The sequence below is a fragment of the Mustela lutreola genome, chromosome 6 (genome assembly GCF_030435805.1).
Source record: "Mustela lutreola isolate mMusLut2 chromosome 6, mMusLut2.pri, whole genome shotgun sequence".
NCBI classification, from domain to species: Eukaryota; Metazoa; Chordata; class Mammalia; order Carnivora; family Mustelidae; genus Mustela; species Mustela lutreola.
This window is the reverse complement of record NC_081295.1, coordinates 151,116,393-151,128,740: the sequence shown is the minus strand read 5'-3', so window position 1 is coordinate 151,128,740 and position 12,348 is coordinate 151,116,393. Positions and strand designations below refer to the sequence as shown.

The window sequence follows — 12,348 nt, the reverse complement described above, 5'->3', positions numbered from 1 at the left end:
GGATAGTAGTAGAGTAGTCACGATTACTGCTCTTATAGTAAGAAGCTTATTATTCAATCCAAGTTGATGCACGGCTTATAAAGACACAGACCCTAATGACCAGGTCAGGAGAAAACCGCCCCGCGCATCACGCCTCCTCCTCGTCACCACTTTTGTAGAGCTGTAACTGGGTTTAAGGGAACACCGGGCTAGTTAAGAAAACAGGCCACAAAGGACAGTGCAGGGGATGGCCGTGAAAGGGGAGCCGGGTCCTGCCGTGTAGCTAGGGACACTCTCAGCAGCGCACCCACGCACCAGGCCTTGCCCTAAGCACTTCACAAATAGAAACTCATGCAGTCTTCCTAAACCCCCAGGGGTTAGGAACTCTGTACTAGGTACTATGATCTTCCCATTTTACAGGTGAGGAAACTGAGATGCAGGGGTTGGTTCTAAGTCCCAAGTCACAGAGCTGGTGTGCAGAGCCAGAGTGAGAACCCAGGCGCTCTGGCTTCCACCATCTGACCCTCATACCTTCCCTTCTGGCCTGGATTCAAGGTGAGGGTACCCTGTGGTACACACGAGCCTCCCCCTCCCTCTCTCCTAAGGCCTACTGGACCCAGCAGGGCTCAAAGGGGATGGGGTTTGGGCCCCCAGGGCTACAGCTCTGATTTCCTAGCTCTAGAGCCTCGGAGCATCAGAAACAGCAGTGGGCAGAGGGGGTGAGCCTTCCGGGCTGAGTTCCCTTCCAGTGACCCCAGTGTCCAGAGCCACAGCCACTGGGGTCACGAAAATTAGAGCATGCCCACGGAGCCAGAAGGCTTCCGGGACAGCCAGGCATGGGCTGGCCCGGCGGACCAAGGGCATTCGGCTTCTCCCTGCCTGGAAGACGGACTCCGTTTACCAAAATATCTTCTGGGAAAAAGTTTCCCTGACAAGCAGAACTGCGGTCTCGGTGCTCCTGAGCACTCCTGGCCTCTCGGCCATCTCTGCACGCGGCCCCCGCGGGTCTGTGGGGGACACACAGGCCACAGATCCCAGCCCCTAACGACGGGATGAACTACAGCCTCACCTCAGATCAGGTTTCACTTTTAGGCTCCAGGGCTTGAAGTGATTCTATTTTTAAGTTTCCTCAGTTCCACCCGTAAAAGAAGACATTTTAATGAAACGGGTTCTGGGTTTTAGGGGATGGGGACTTCCTCCGAAAGCGTTAACTGACCAGCCACTCGGTTCAATCAGGAGTGTCTCCTGCGGGAAGAGCCTCTAGTCCCGCGTGACCGAGCAGACGCCTCCGAAAACCTGTCCAGTTACTCTGGACGTGGACGGCCCCGGACGAAACTTCCAGCACCAGAGCCATCTGGTGCCCCTGCCCTGAAGAAACTTTCAAAAGTCCTCTTAGCTTCTCGTCTCTGTACAAGTTTCCCCTTTCCAGACCAGAAATGTCAGATACACGAAGAACGCGCTTGTCAGTAACAAAGCTTTAAAAACACTATCACGTTGTTGTAAGAGTCCGTCATTCCTTCCATTTAAAAAAATTCCCTTTCACTGAACATCTAAAGTCACTTCGCTTACTCCGAATAGTTGACAATAAGTTGTTACTCCAAGACCAACTGTTCAAAGGATACTTCCATATGTGCACGTTTACCCAAAAAAAAAAAAAAAAAAAGTAACCCCTCCTGAAGGCCACCTAAAATGTACTCTATACATCCAATTTTTCCCATAGAGACATCGTTAACTTTTTCTTGGTGAATGAGGCTTCCTCTAAGAATTCAAGTCTCCAGTTTCAGTCCTGGCTTGGCCATGAGCTAGCTTGTGACCTTGGGCAAGTAACTGAACTCCACTGGGGCTGAATTTCTTCACCTGCAAAATGAAGGGGACCGGGTCAGAGAAGGACTCTGGTCGCGTTACGGCTCTGAACGCCACGAGTCGCACGAAGACCATGGGAAGCATCGATTGTTGCCTGAGCTCACCTGGAGCCTTATTCTTTGGGACTGTGGCGTTATCAGAAAGAATATTCCCTGGACCCCACAGCTAGCCCCGGACAGTTGGGCCATAGTCACTTATAGTTGACCCTTGAACAATCCAGGTTTGAAGCACAAGGGTCCACTTCTACGAGTTTTTACTTATTTCTTCTTTGCAGTGCTTGCAGTGTCTTTTTCTGTTCCTTGGGCTTTCTTAACAACATTTTCCTTCCTCGGCCTTATTTTAACACTGTATGTAATACACGGGCAAAATCCATGTAAACTGTGTTATTAGGGAAAAGTTTTCAATGAGCAACAATCGTGCCTCGGATAAACCGCACTGGCTACGATGCTGCCACTGCGCAAAGCTTAAACTGTGTTACTAGGAATCAGTTATTAACTATTGGTAGTTAAGTTTTGGGGGGAGGAGTCGAAAGCTCTACTCAGATTTCTGACTGCGTGTGCGTGTCCGTGTGCGTGTGTGCGCACTGTTCAAGGGTCAACCATAGTTTCCTTTCCATTCCTTCCCTATCCCATCAGCTGTCGATCCTCCCCATCAGCCTCCAGTGGGCACAGACCCCTGCCTTAGCTCTCAAATCTAAGTCATGGTCTGCTTTGCTCAGGTTCTCTCCAGCAAAGCAAAGGGCATGGCCTTGGTGATACAATCTGGCAGCCAGTGGGCTTTATTTCCTCTTGTTCAAAGCGATACTGCAGGTGATTGTGGCCGCCATGGCCACAAGACTGACCCCCCAGTTAAGGTCCAGGGAAGGCTAAGAATGCATTCTTGCAACTCGTACATTCCTGGAGTTCTCAAGACACACTGCTTTATGGGGGTAGGGGAGAGTGTTTGAAACCAAAGTGACAACAGAAAATGAACCAATTTCCTTTTTATTAGAGAAAAGCGCTGTGCCTTATGCATCGACATTAACCCCCCTCCTGGGTTTCCTGTCCCCACCTCAGCTGTTGCTTTTCTAAGCTTTCTGTTGTCTAACTTTTCTTTGCGTAAGATACATTTTCCAAGTCACTCTATAAGCCAAAAGAGCGGATCAGAGTCGGAGGAAAGAGATAGCATTAGTGGTTTCCTATATTTACTGCTTTCCTAGTTTATCTTCCCTTCTTAGTCTCATGAAAAATGATTAGTAAAAAAAAAAAAATGGTTCTTAGTAATTGTAAATATAGTCCCTAAAACACTATTTTTAAGCTGCTAACAAGCATGAAAATACGCATTAAACCACATGCTTAGTACCTCCAAGAATTCAGGAAAGTTCCTCTCTTTAAAAACCAAATGGAAACAGAGGATCTGATAAGAACTGAAATCTGCTTCTACGCTTTGCACTCTTTGGGGCGGTTTCATGCGCACGGAGACGGAACTCGATATCCCAAGCACAGGCCCATTGCTGGCTTTCTCTCATCTTGGGTTCAACAACGTTAGCGAGAAACAAGGTGGATGCAAAGAAGTGGGAGCTGGTGACCCTGGCGAAGGGGACAGATGGAGGACAAGTAAATCTTGGGAAATCAGAAAAACAAAACGATGGATATCTGAAGCTTTGCCAAATGGGTCCCAGTCCTATGGAAAGGGGGTCGAAGGCACAGGTGGGATACCTTCGGGGAAGGCAATCAAGACAGAGGAGGTTTCATTTGTCTTGTTTTTAAAGTAGGCTCCATGCCCAGCCCAGCGTGGAGCCCAACACAGGGCCTGAACGCGCGACCTGGAGATCAAGACCTGAGCTGAGATCAAGAGTGGGACGCTTAACCAACTGAGCCACCCCGGCGCCCCAAGACACAAAAGGTTAAAGAAAACTACTGCGTGAGATCTCTGAGAAAGGAGAAAACAGCAACTCCCCCACCTCCACCCCCCTCCAGCCTTTAAATCTCCAGGTGCTGCTGTTTATTCACGCCTAAGCTTTGAGTATTATTTTCTGTTTTCAAGTTAGCTTTACACGGCACAACATTAATCTCAGAATCTACTCTTCCAAGAGTTACACAAGTGACGACTTATAGGGAAAAAAAAAATCCTTTCCTGTTCGCGAGCTTGGGTTCCTTGGCTCACAGTGGCACAGTTAAGGGTGCTTTGTTTCAGAGGATGATTAGAGGGGCACCCTTGGTACTGATTATAGAGGAGCTATTTGTACTGCCCAAGTCTGAGCACTGCATTATGTTAAAACTTCCCTTTTGGGGTATGTAGTGACTAAAAATTCTCTCCTAGTTTAAACTTGGCACCAACCATATATCTCAGCAGAAACAAGATTATTGAGTATAGAACCACAGGAACCCGGCGTTTTTCTTTCATACTTGCACAGGAAAAAGCAGACCCAGCTATAGCATCTCTGGTTTGCCCATTCTCGCACCGAGATTTCAAGTGCTGTGGGTTCTTTCCCCAAGTATAATCAGGAGGCTGCTGTGACTGCATTAAATTAAATCAGATGTGAAAGGCTACTAGTCTCTCGCATGAATAGATCCCAAATTTTCTAGAAGGAGGATGAAATAAATTGCACCTGCTTTTTTAGAAGAGGTGGGAAATGAGGAAGCCCCTTCTGCTTCAGGAAATAGCACTCTGGCTGCGGTCCTCGACAGCGCTCCCATCTCCCATAGTCCACCCGCTGAAAAGGAGGTTACCTAGAGCACGCCTCGGCCTTGCTGACAGCTGAAAGCCAGGGGGCACAGACGGCACCCACAAGGGAGCAGGTCCGTGGGGTCAGGGGAGAGGTGGAGGCCCGGCGAAAATGTGAGGATGAGTTGATCTAAATTGATCACTGCTTGGGGCACAAGAACATGTACAGGCCGTTCAACACTATCTCTATATAGTCCTGTCCTAAGGACATGTCCCTGTTTTACCCATGGTTCAAGAGCCAGGTTCTGCTTGAGGGGCGCCTGGGTGGCTCAGTGGGTTAAGCCTCTGCCTTCAGCTCAGGTCATGATCTCAGGGTCCTGGGATGGAGCCCCACATCGTGCTCTCGCTCAGCGGGGAGCCTGCTTCCCCCTCTCTGCCTGCCTCTCTGCCTACTTGTGGTCTCTGTCAAATAAATAAAATCTTAAAAAAAAGAAAAACCCAAATGAATTCGGTATCATTAATTACATATCACCTTAGAAAACTTTCAACCCTTTTACTCTCATATGGAAAGAAGGGCATGTATGCAAAGTCTTGCACTGTTTCTCTAAGTTATAAAAGAAATAACATTTTTGAATGCTGATTTTGTTGGATATCTATTTGCCTGGCACTGTGGGAAGAGTTTTACATGCATATCATACTGAACCCTTCAAAAGAAAAAAGAACCTCAGTCTAAACCTTGCTATTGTTCCTATTTTACAGAAGAGGAAAGCTTTGCAGAAATTAACTGATTTGCCTAAGATCATAAAACTTGTAAATAATAGCAGTAAGATAGCTAGTAAGGAGTACTCATATATTTTCTCCCACTAAAGGAACAGGATCTGTTCCTGTAAAAAGTTGTTACACATCCTTGAGAATTGGAACCAGGTGGGTCTACAAATCTGGCCAGCAGAACAGAGTTCTCAACCTCTTCTTGGACACAAAGTGTTTAAATGGTTTCTGTGCTCAGCCAATCACTTAGCTATCCCCAAGCTATGTTCTGCCTCAGGGAAAGAAGATGAACAAAATTTCAAGACTTAAATAAAAGTCTAATATAATTTTGATAAGAAACTCAAACCTTATCTTCAGCGCTCCTGACTGTGGAGTAATAATCTCATGGAAAGAAAGTAAAAGTTTTGAAATAACTTGGAAGACAGGATCATTTTTATACTTTAAAGACAATGAACTACATGTAAGTTTGGCTAGACAGTTTTGGAGTCTTGACAAGCAGGCTAAGATTCAAAAAAACAAAAACAAAAACAAAAAACCCAGCAATCTGGTGGTCTCATAATTTCTCCTTATCAAAACTATTCTTCCATAAATCTGAATGCAATCCAAGAAACATGTCAAAAGCTGGCTGTCTCAGATTAGGTTTATGATATAGTAGGAGAACTGTGTAAGGGGTCAGTAAGCTTGAAAAAATATGCTAAACGTGTTGAGGTGGTCAGACGAAGTTAACAGTACTTGATGCTAAAAGCATGGAATATTCTTGTGCCTGAGATCCAGCATCCTGGATACAATATGTGAGCAGGCACCGCACTCTATCTCCCCCCTGCTGGCAGACCCTTGTCACTAAAAAACGATGAGCTTCTTTGAGACTATATGAGACTATATCACACATCCTCAGCAAGTATCTGCCGGACTGGAACGCAGTTAGGATCCAACCATGGGAGAAATTGGAAAGAGTAAGGGAATTACAAAATTTTCATTATTCCACAGCCCATCTCATTTCCCAAAGTGCTGCCTAGGTGCTGACTTCCTTAAAGAGCTCTGCAAAATCCCGATTCTCCAAAAAAAAAAAAATAATAATAATAATAATAATAATACACCCATTTGGAACTGAGACAAGGTGAGGTCAACGACTGGTATTCTCAACCACAGGCGACTCGGGTTCGTTTCTAGCCTCGTGGGGTCCCAGCCTCACCACGAGGGTGAAGACAGGAGGCATGGAGGAGGGGAATGATAGAGAGAGAAAGGGAGAAAGGGGAGAGAGCTCCAGGCCACACTTCTTTCTAGTATCAACAAAAAGAGAAGCCGCATACTGACCTAAATCATCTCTCAAAGGCGCTTTATAAATTACAGGGACAAAGGGAGGGGGCGGCGGGTGGCCTGGGAATCCTACAGACACCCTACCCTCTGACCCGCCCCCCTCCCCCTCCAGCACAAGGGAAGCAAGACAGAAAACAGAGCTCAACTCGGCCATTGGCGAGCAGCCCCCCCTCCGCTTCTCGATCGCCCATCCATCGACCCCTAAGAAAATAACACACGTAAACACCATACCCACCCCCCGGGGCGGACACTCCCGGCCCGAGACCGGAGGCCGGGGCATTTACTTAGTTAGATTTTTCTTGCTTACTCATTTCCCTCAAGCACCCAACCCCCCGTTCCCACTCCAAAACCCCGCTCAACCGCCTACCCCCACGGCTTCAGCCCCCAACAGAATCCGGTGCCCCCGCGGCGGCCGCAGCCCCCCGAGCCGTCCCGGTCACTAACCTGCTGCTGTAAGGGCATTTCCGAAACCAGCCTGGCTCCGGGGGAGGTGGGGGGGGGGCCGGCTGGAGAGGGGGCCCGGAGGGCCGAACAGACCGGCGGCGCCGGGCGAGGGCGGGCGCCCGTGGCCGGGGGGTGGGGGGGTGGTTAGGGCGAGCGGAGGGAGGGTGGCCGTGCCGGGGGCGGGTGCGAGGGCGCCGGGACCGTCCCAGGCCAGGGAGCCGGCAAGCAGGAGGAAGTGGGTGCCCCCCTCTCCCCCTCCAGCGCCCCCTCCCGCCGCCGCCTCCTCCCCAGTCACAGGCGCGTCCTCCGCGCACGTGTGCGAAACGTCACCGGCGGGTCCCGGGGAGAGGGACAGACCCAGGCGGCGGGACGGGAACACGGCTGCCCCCGCCCTCCGTCGCCGGGGGGCGGGGAGGGGGACAGGGCGGGGAAGGAAGGGGCAGGGGGAGAGGCGGGTCAAGGGCAGGCCCGGGGCCCGGCGAGGAAGGCCCGGGCGCTCGGGCCACGCGGGCGCCGCCGCGGACGCCGCCAGGATGCGCCCAGGCCGGGGCGCCTGGCCGCGAGTCCCTCACCCCCGGACAGCCCACGCCCCAGCTCGCACCCGGCTTCCAGACCCACCTCCCTCGCCACCTCTCTCCGCCTCCCCCAGCCCCTTTGTTGCCGGGAGTTACAGATCCCCAAATGTGTCAAGCGCCGCATGGCAGAGCCCCTGCGCCCCGAGCACGCTTTGGGGACCCCCGGCAGCCAACGGGCCTCCGAGGCCGGCGGGGGGCCATCACCCCCACAGTCTCCCAGTTTCCAGCCCCCAGAGTCCCCCACTCCCCAGTTCACGACTCCCTCCCCCACCCCCTTCTCCATCCGGGGCGTGACCCCTTCCTACGCCCGAGAAAGAGGAAGCTTCGAGTTGGAGGGGAGGGGAGGGTGGGGGTAGGGAAAAGTGCAGGAAAAGAACGGGGGGGCCGCCAAAAGTTTCGGAGTGTTTGACGTGGTCCGCGCCAACGCGCTCCCCGCCGCCCCGCGCGCCCGGCGGAGCCCCCCGACCCTCCGGGCGCGGAGGGGAGTGCACAAGTCGAACAATAAAACCCAGCCGGAGGGGCAGCCGCCGAGGCCCGCGACGCTCGGCCCCGCGCTGTCCCGGGGCGGCCCGCAGCGCGCCCACCACCCCGCGCCCTGCGAGCCCACCTCCCGCCCGGGCTGGGGACGGTGGGAACGGGAGGGCATTACCGGAGGGCCGCCGCCGCCGTCGCTGCCGCCGCGTCCCAGCGCTGGTGGCTGCTGCAGCAGCCCGGCTCTGCTGGAGGGTCCGTGCGGCGTGGTGTAGAGGAGGCTGCCGGCGGTCTGCTCCGCGCCGGGGGCACTGGGGAGGAGGGGGCCGGCGGCGACGGCGCCGCTGTGGAGGGAGGAGGTACAGGAGGTGGTGGAAGTGTTCGTGGTGAGGATCTGGATGTACGCGCCCGGGGCGGCGGCGGCGGCGGCGGCGGCGGGGAAGCCGGGGCTGGCTAGCAGTGCCCTTTTGTCCATGGAGGCTGCAGCGGCGGCGGCGACGACAGCCGCCCCCTCCCCACCCCCGGCGGTCACCAGGTACTGCTCCAGGGCGGGCTGGATCCCCTTTCTCATCTCTCGCTCCTGCTCTTTTTATTGCTATGGTATATTAATGTATTGTTTTCAATTTCTTTATTATTTGCAGTCGGAGTTTCCAAGTCTCTCCTCCTTCTCTCCTCCCCGCCCGGCGCTTCCGAGCCCCTTCTCTCTCTTTTCTTTTTATTTTTCCGCACCGCACGGGCCCCGGGGGCCAAAAATAATCGGGGCTCTGGAGAGAGGAGGGTCCCGGCCGCACGGATATCGGGCCCCGAGGGGGGATGGAGGCGTCGGGGGCGGCCGATGCAACGGATTGCGAGGCGGCGGCGGCAGCCCGGGTGCTGCGGCCGGCAGCTGAAAAATGGCTCCAGGAAGCTGCTGCTGACAATGAATGAAGGGATACGGTTTACGCGCCAAGGTCCTCCCGCGAAACTCAGATTTCCCGCCGGCTTTTCAAACCATATTTGCATATCCCCGCCCTCCAACCCGGCGAGGCCCGTTCCCACAGCCCATTGGGCCGCTGCCTCCTCACTTAACTCCCAATCGAGGCGCAGGGCCGCGACTTGCCGGTTTCCGTTGGCCACCGTGCATCATGGTTACCGGGGCTACAGAGGCTCTATTTGCATAGGCCTCCTTGATTGGTCGGGGGAGAGCAGGGTTTTTTAGGAGGTGGGGCCAAGCCTTCCCTTCTCTCCCACGGAAAACCACGCCTTGTCCAAGCTCCGCCCGGTCCCCGCCCGCGCGTCGGGCGGGGGCTGCTGACCTGGGCAGGCGCTCAGCGCCCCGCAGACTCAGTGAGGATCCGGTCTGGAGCGCAAGTTTCGCTTTTAGAAATCGTCAAGGTGACCAAGGGGACACTCGCTGGAATTCTCTTTCCTCTGGCCAGTCAGTGTAGTAGATGTGCACGAGCTGGAGGTTTTCCCAAATACGTTCCAAAGGCAAAGTTGGACCACGCGGACGATGCCCGGCAGGTGGGCTCGGAGCCCTTTAAATCGTGGGTTTCTCTTTTCCTGAATTCCAACCAATGCCGCGGCGAGAGCTGATCCCGAGGCCCAGGCTGATCGACAGAAGCATGTGGGCAGACGGGATCGTGGGGGCAGAAGGTTGGGCTGACGCTATTGCGGGCACCACTTGAGTTAGCATTCCAGATCCTTCCTGGTGGCTTCGTTAGGAGCCTGGATGGGGTCGAAGTGACAATTAACTCTGCAAGGTCTGGAGCGAAAGCTTACCACGAGTGTTGGTTTGAGTCCCGCGGATGCCCCTCCCCCCCGACCCCTCCCGGTCCGGGAGCACCCAGGGCATTTAATCAGGGCTAACCTAGGGCTGATCTGCGGGTTTCTAATCCGCCAGGCAGGAACCCGAAGAAGTGCACGCTTCGCACGGTGACGTCTTGCTCCCAGCCAACGCTGCGCGCCCAGACACCGGCGCTTGACAATCTCGGTTTCCTACCAAGTTCTCCGTCAGAAAGCAAACGCGGCGATCGAGACTCATTCCAAAACATTTTTAAAGACTTTTTTTTTTTTTTAATTTTAGCATACCATAAGTGGTCACCCAAAGTCTATATGGCCGAATGGACTTCTGCATGGATGCAACTGTTCATGGGTCTTAAAATCGAAGATTGCCCCTGTGAGACTGCACAGGAAAAGGGACCCCTGCAGGAGTGTGGGGAAAGGTGTACGTGTCAGTCGTCATTTACCATTCCAGTCGCTGAGAATTGTACAAAACAGCCGCTAAGCTGGTGTTCACGGGGTGATGAGGGTTGCGATTCTTCGTGTCCCGACCCAAAACTTTATTATGGTTATGATTCTTATTATTAATAGTAATTTCCAAAAACGCATATACTCAGTATTATGAAAGGCCTGGACAGATAGGTCAGTGGAGGGAGGCTCAGACTCCTAAATACTTCAGTCCTATTACCTGGTCAAACCTGGCCTCTGGCTCAGGAAGGTTTTGCGCTTGCATGCCGGCTAGTTGAGGACACGTGGCCTAGTCCCCAAACATTTACTGACACCTATCATAAAACTGACACTCTCTTTAGGGCAGATTAGATGGTACTCAGAGGGCATCAATTCTTTTGGACTAGAGGTGTAATGTATTAGTTTCCCTGATTCTGTCCCATGGATGCTGCTTTCCACCATGGGTGGGAAAAGAACCCTAGTACTGTCACTAGGTGGATATTACCCGCTGTGGTACATGGCTGGCGGCGTGCTTGTGGTGGTGGCAGTGAGGGTTGTGGGGGAGTCGTGACGGACCTGCATTTTTATGATGAGAGACAAGCCCAGGGTTTGGAACTGTATGCAAAATCCCAGCTAGAGCGCCCAGCGAGGGATTACGATGACATCCACAGAGGGCTGTGTTCACACAATCCAGATCCACACTGGTGATTCTGGTTTAGAAAGCTCTGACACCCTTCTCCTTTAGCCAAGCTATATTTTTAATGTAGGGTATTTGGTCGAAAGCAAACGTTTTGTCCTTTTAGGTCTTGCGGCAGAAAATAAGATGCTAAAATTTGAGGTAGGCTATTGATTTGTGGACAGGGAGCATGTTTTGGTAGAAAGATAATGGGCTTTGGAGCCACTTACTAGTTACATAACTTTAATCTCTAAAAGCCTGTTTTCTCATATGTTCTCTGGGAACTCCTATTGCAGTGCCCATATTACAAGGTCATGATGAAAGAGGCAATAATAAATGTTAAGCACCGGGCGTATAGCATAGCAGGCGTTCGATAAGTGGGAGCTATTTATGATTCTGTTTATTTGTGTGACTATGCTTTGTAGCTCTGTGTTGTCCAATCTGACTCCCAGCCTCAAATCTTCCCTTTTGCCCTTGGATGTTCACTGGCCACGCAGCTTAGCTTTGTCCCAGAGTAGGAGCACTGGCATGTTCTGGTTAGTAGGGATTCCGGAATCCTGACGCAGAAGTTCAGGGTAATAAAATAAAGTCATCTCTGCTGCCTGTCCCACTCCCATCTCAGTGGCTCCTGGCTGGCTCCTAAGTCTGAGCCTTCCTATCCTTCTCTGGAAGGTCAGACCGATCTGGACTAGAGCCAAACTGCTTTTGCCAATCAGCACCCCCTTTCTCTTGCTTCGACAGTGGCCCAGGCAGCTAGCTGTTACAAAATGGGCCTGCATAGTTGGTTTGAATGGTGGCCCCTCCAAAAATCATGTCTTTATCCTTACCCCCAGAACCCATAGTGTGAACATAGTTGGAAAAAGGATCTTTGCAGATCTAATTAAGTCAAGAATCTCAAGATCCTTTTGGGCGAGCCCAAAGTCCCGTGACAAATAAATCCAGTGACCAATGTCCCTGGAAGAGACACCCAGTGGAAAGACACAGAGGAGGAGAGACTTTGAGAAGGTGGAGGCAGAGACCGGAATGAGCAGCTCCAAGTCAAGAAATGCCAGCAGCAACCAGAAGCCATGAGAGGCAAGGGATAGAATCTTCCACAGAGCCTGTGGCGGAAGCAGAGCCCTGCCGACACCCAGATTTAGGACTTCTGCCCTCTGGACCAGTGAGAGAATAAATTTCTGTTGTTCTGAGCTACACAGTTTGTGATAATTTATTATGGCAGCCCTGGGGGACTAATTCAACCTGTTAGCCTGCCTACCCGAATCTCCAACCTCTTCGCCACTACTCACGTTGTTTTGTGCTGCTGCCAAGGGACCATTCCTTGCTGGATACCAGTGACACTAATTGTCAGCCGGGGCTCGAGCCCCTGCTGAAGACTTTCCAAAGTAGACTTGTTGCAGACTT

At 52.3% G+C, this 12,348-nt stretch overlaps 1 protein-coding gene, 1 long non-coding RNA gene and 1 pseudogene across 3 annotated transcripts in view; 1 reads left to right on the top strand and 2 right to left on the bottom strand.

Annotated features, from left to right (window-relative positions):
• The window catches only part of E2F3 (E2F transcription factor 3), a 74,317-nt gene extending 65,605 nt beyond the window's left edge, over positions 1-8,712 (bottom strand). For both annotated transcript variants that reach the window (XM_059179442.1, XM_059179443.1), the window contains exon 1: positions 8,242-8,712. In XM_059179442.1, coding sequence (XP_059035425.1) covers positions 8,242-8,634 — 393 coding nt within the window. In that variant the 5' untranslated portion in view covers positions 8,635-8,712. The remainder of the gene's footprint in view (positions 1-8,241) is intronic.
• LOC131834870 (U4 spliceosomal RNA) lies at positions 2,177-2,307 on the bottom strand (annotated as a pseudogene).
• LOC131834800 (uncharacterized) lies at positions 8,501-12,134 on the top strand. Its single transcript, XR_009354949.1, has 2 exons — positions 8,501-8,598; positions 8,705-12,134. It is a non-coding gene; the product is annotated as an uncharacterized LOC131834800 (long non-coding RNA).
• The last annotated feature ends 214 nt before the right edge of the window (positions 12,135-12,348 follow it).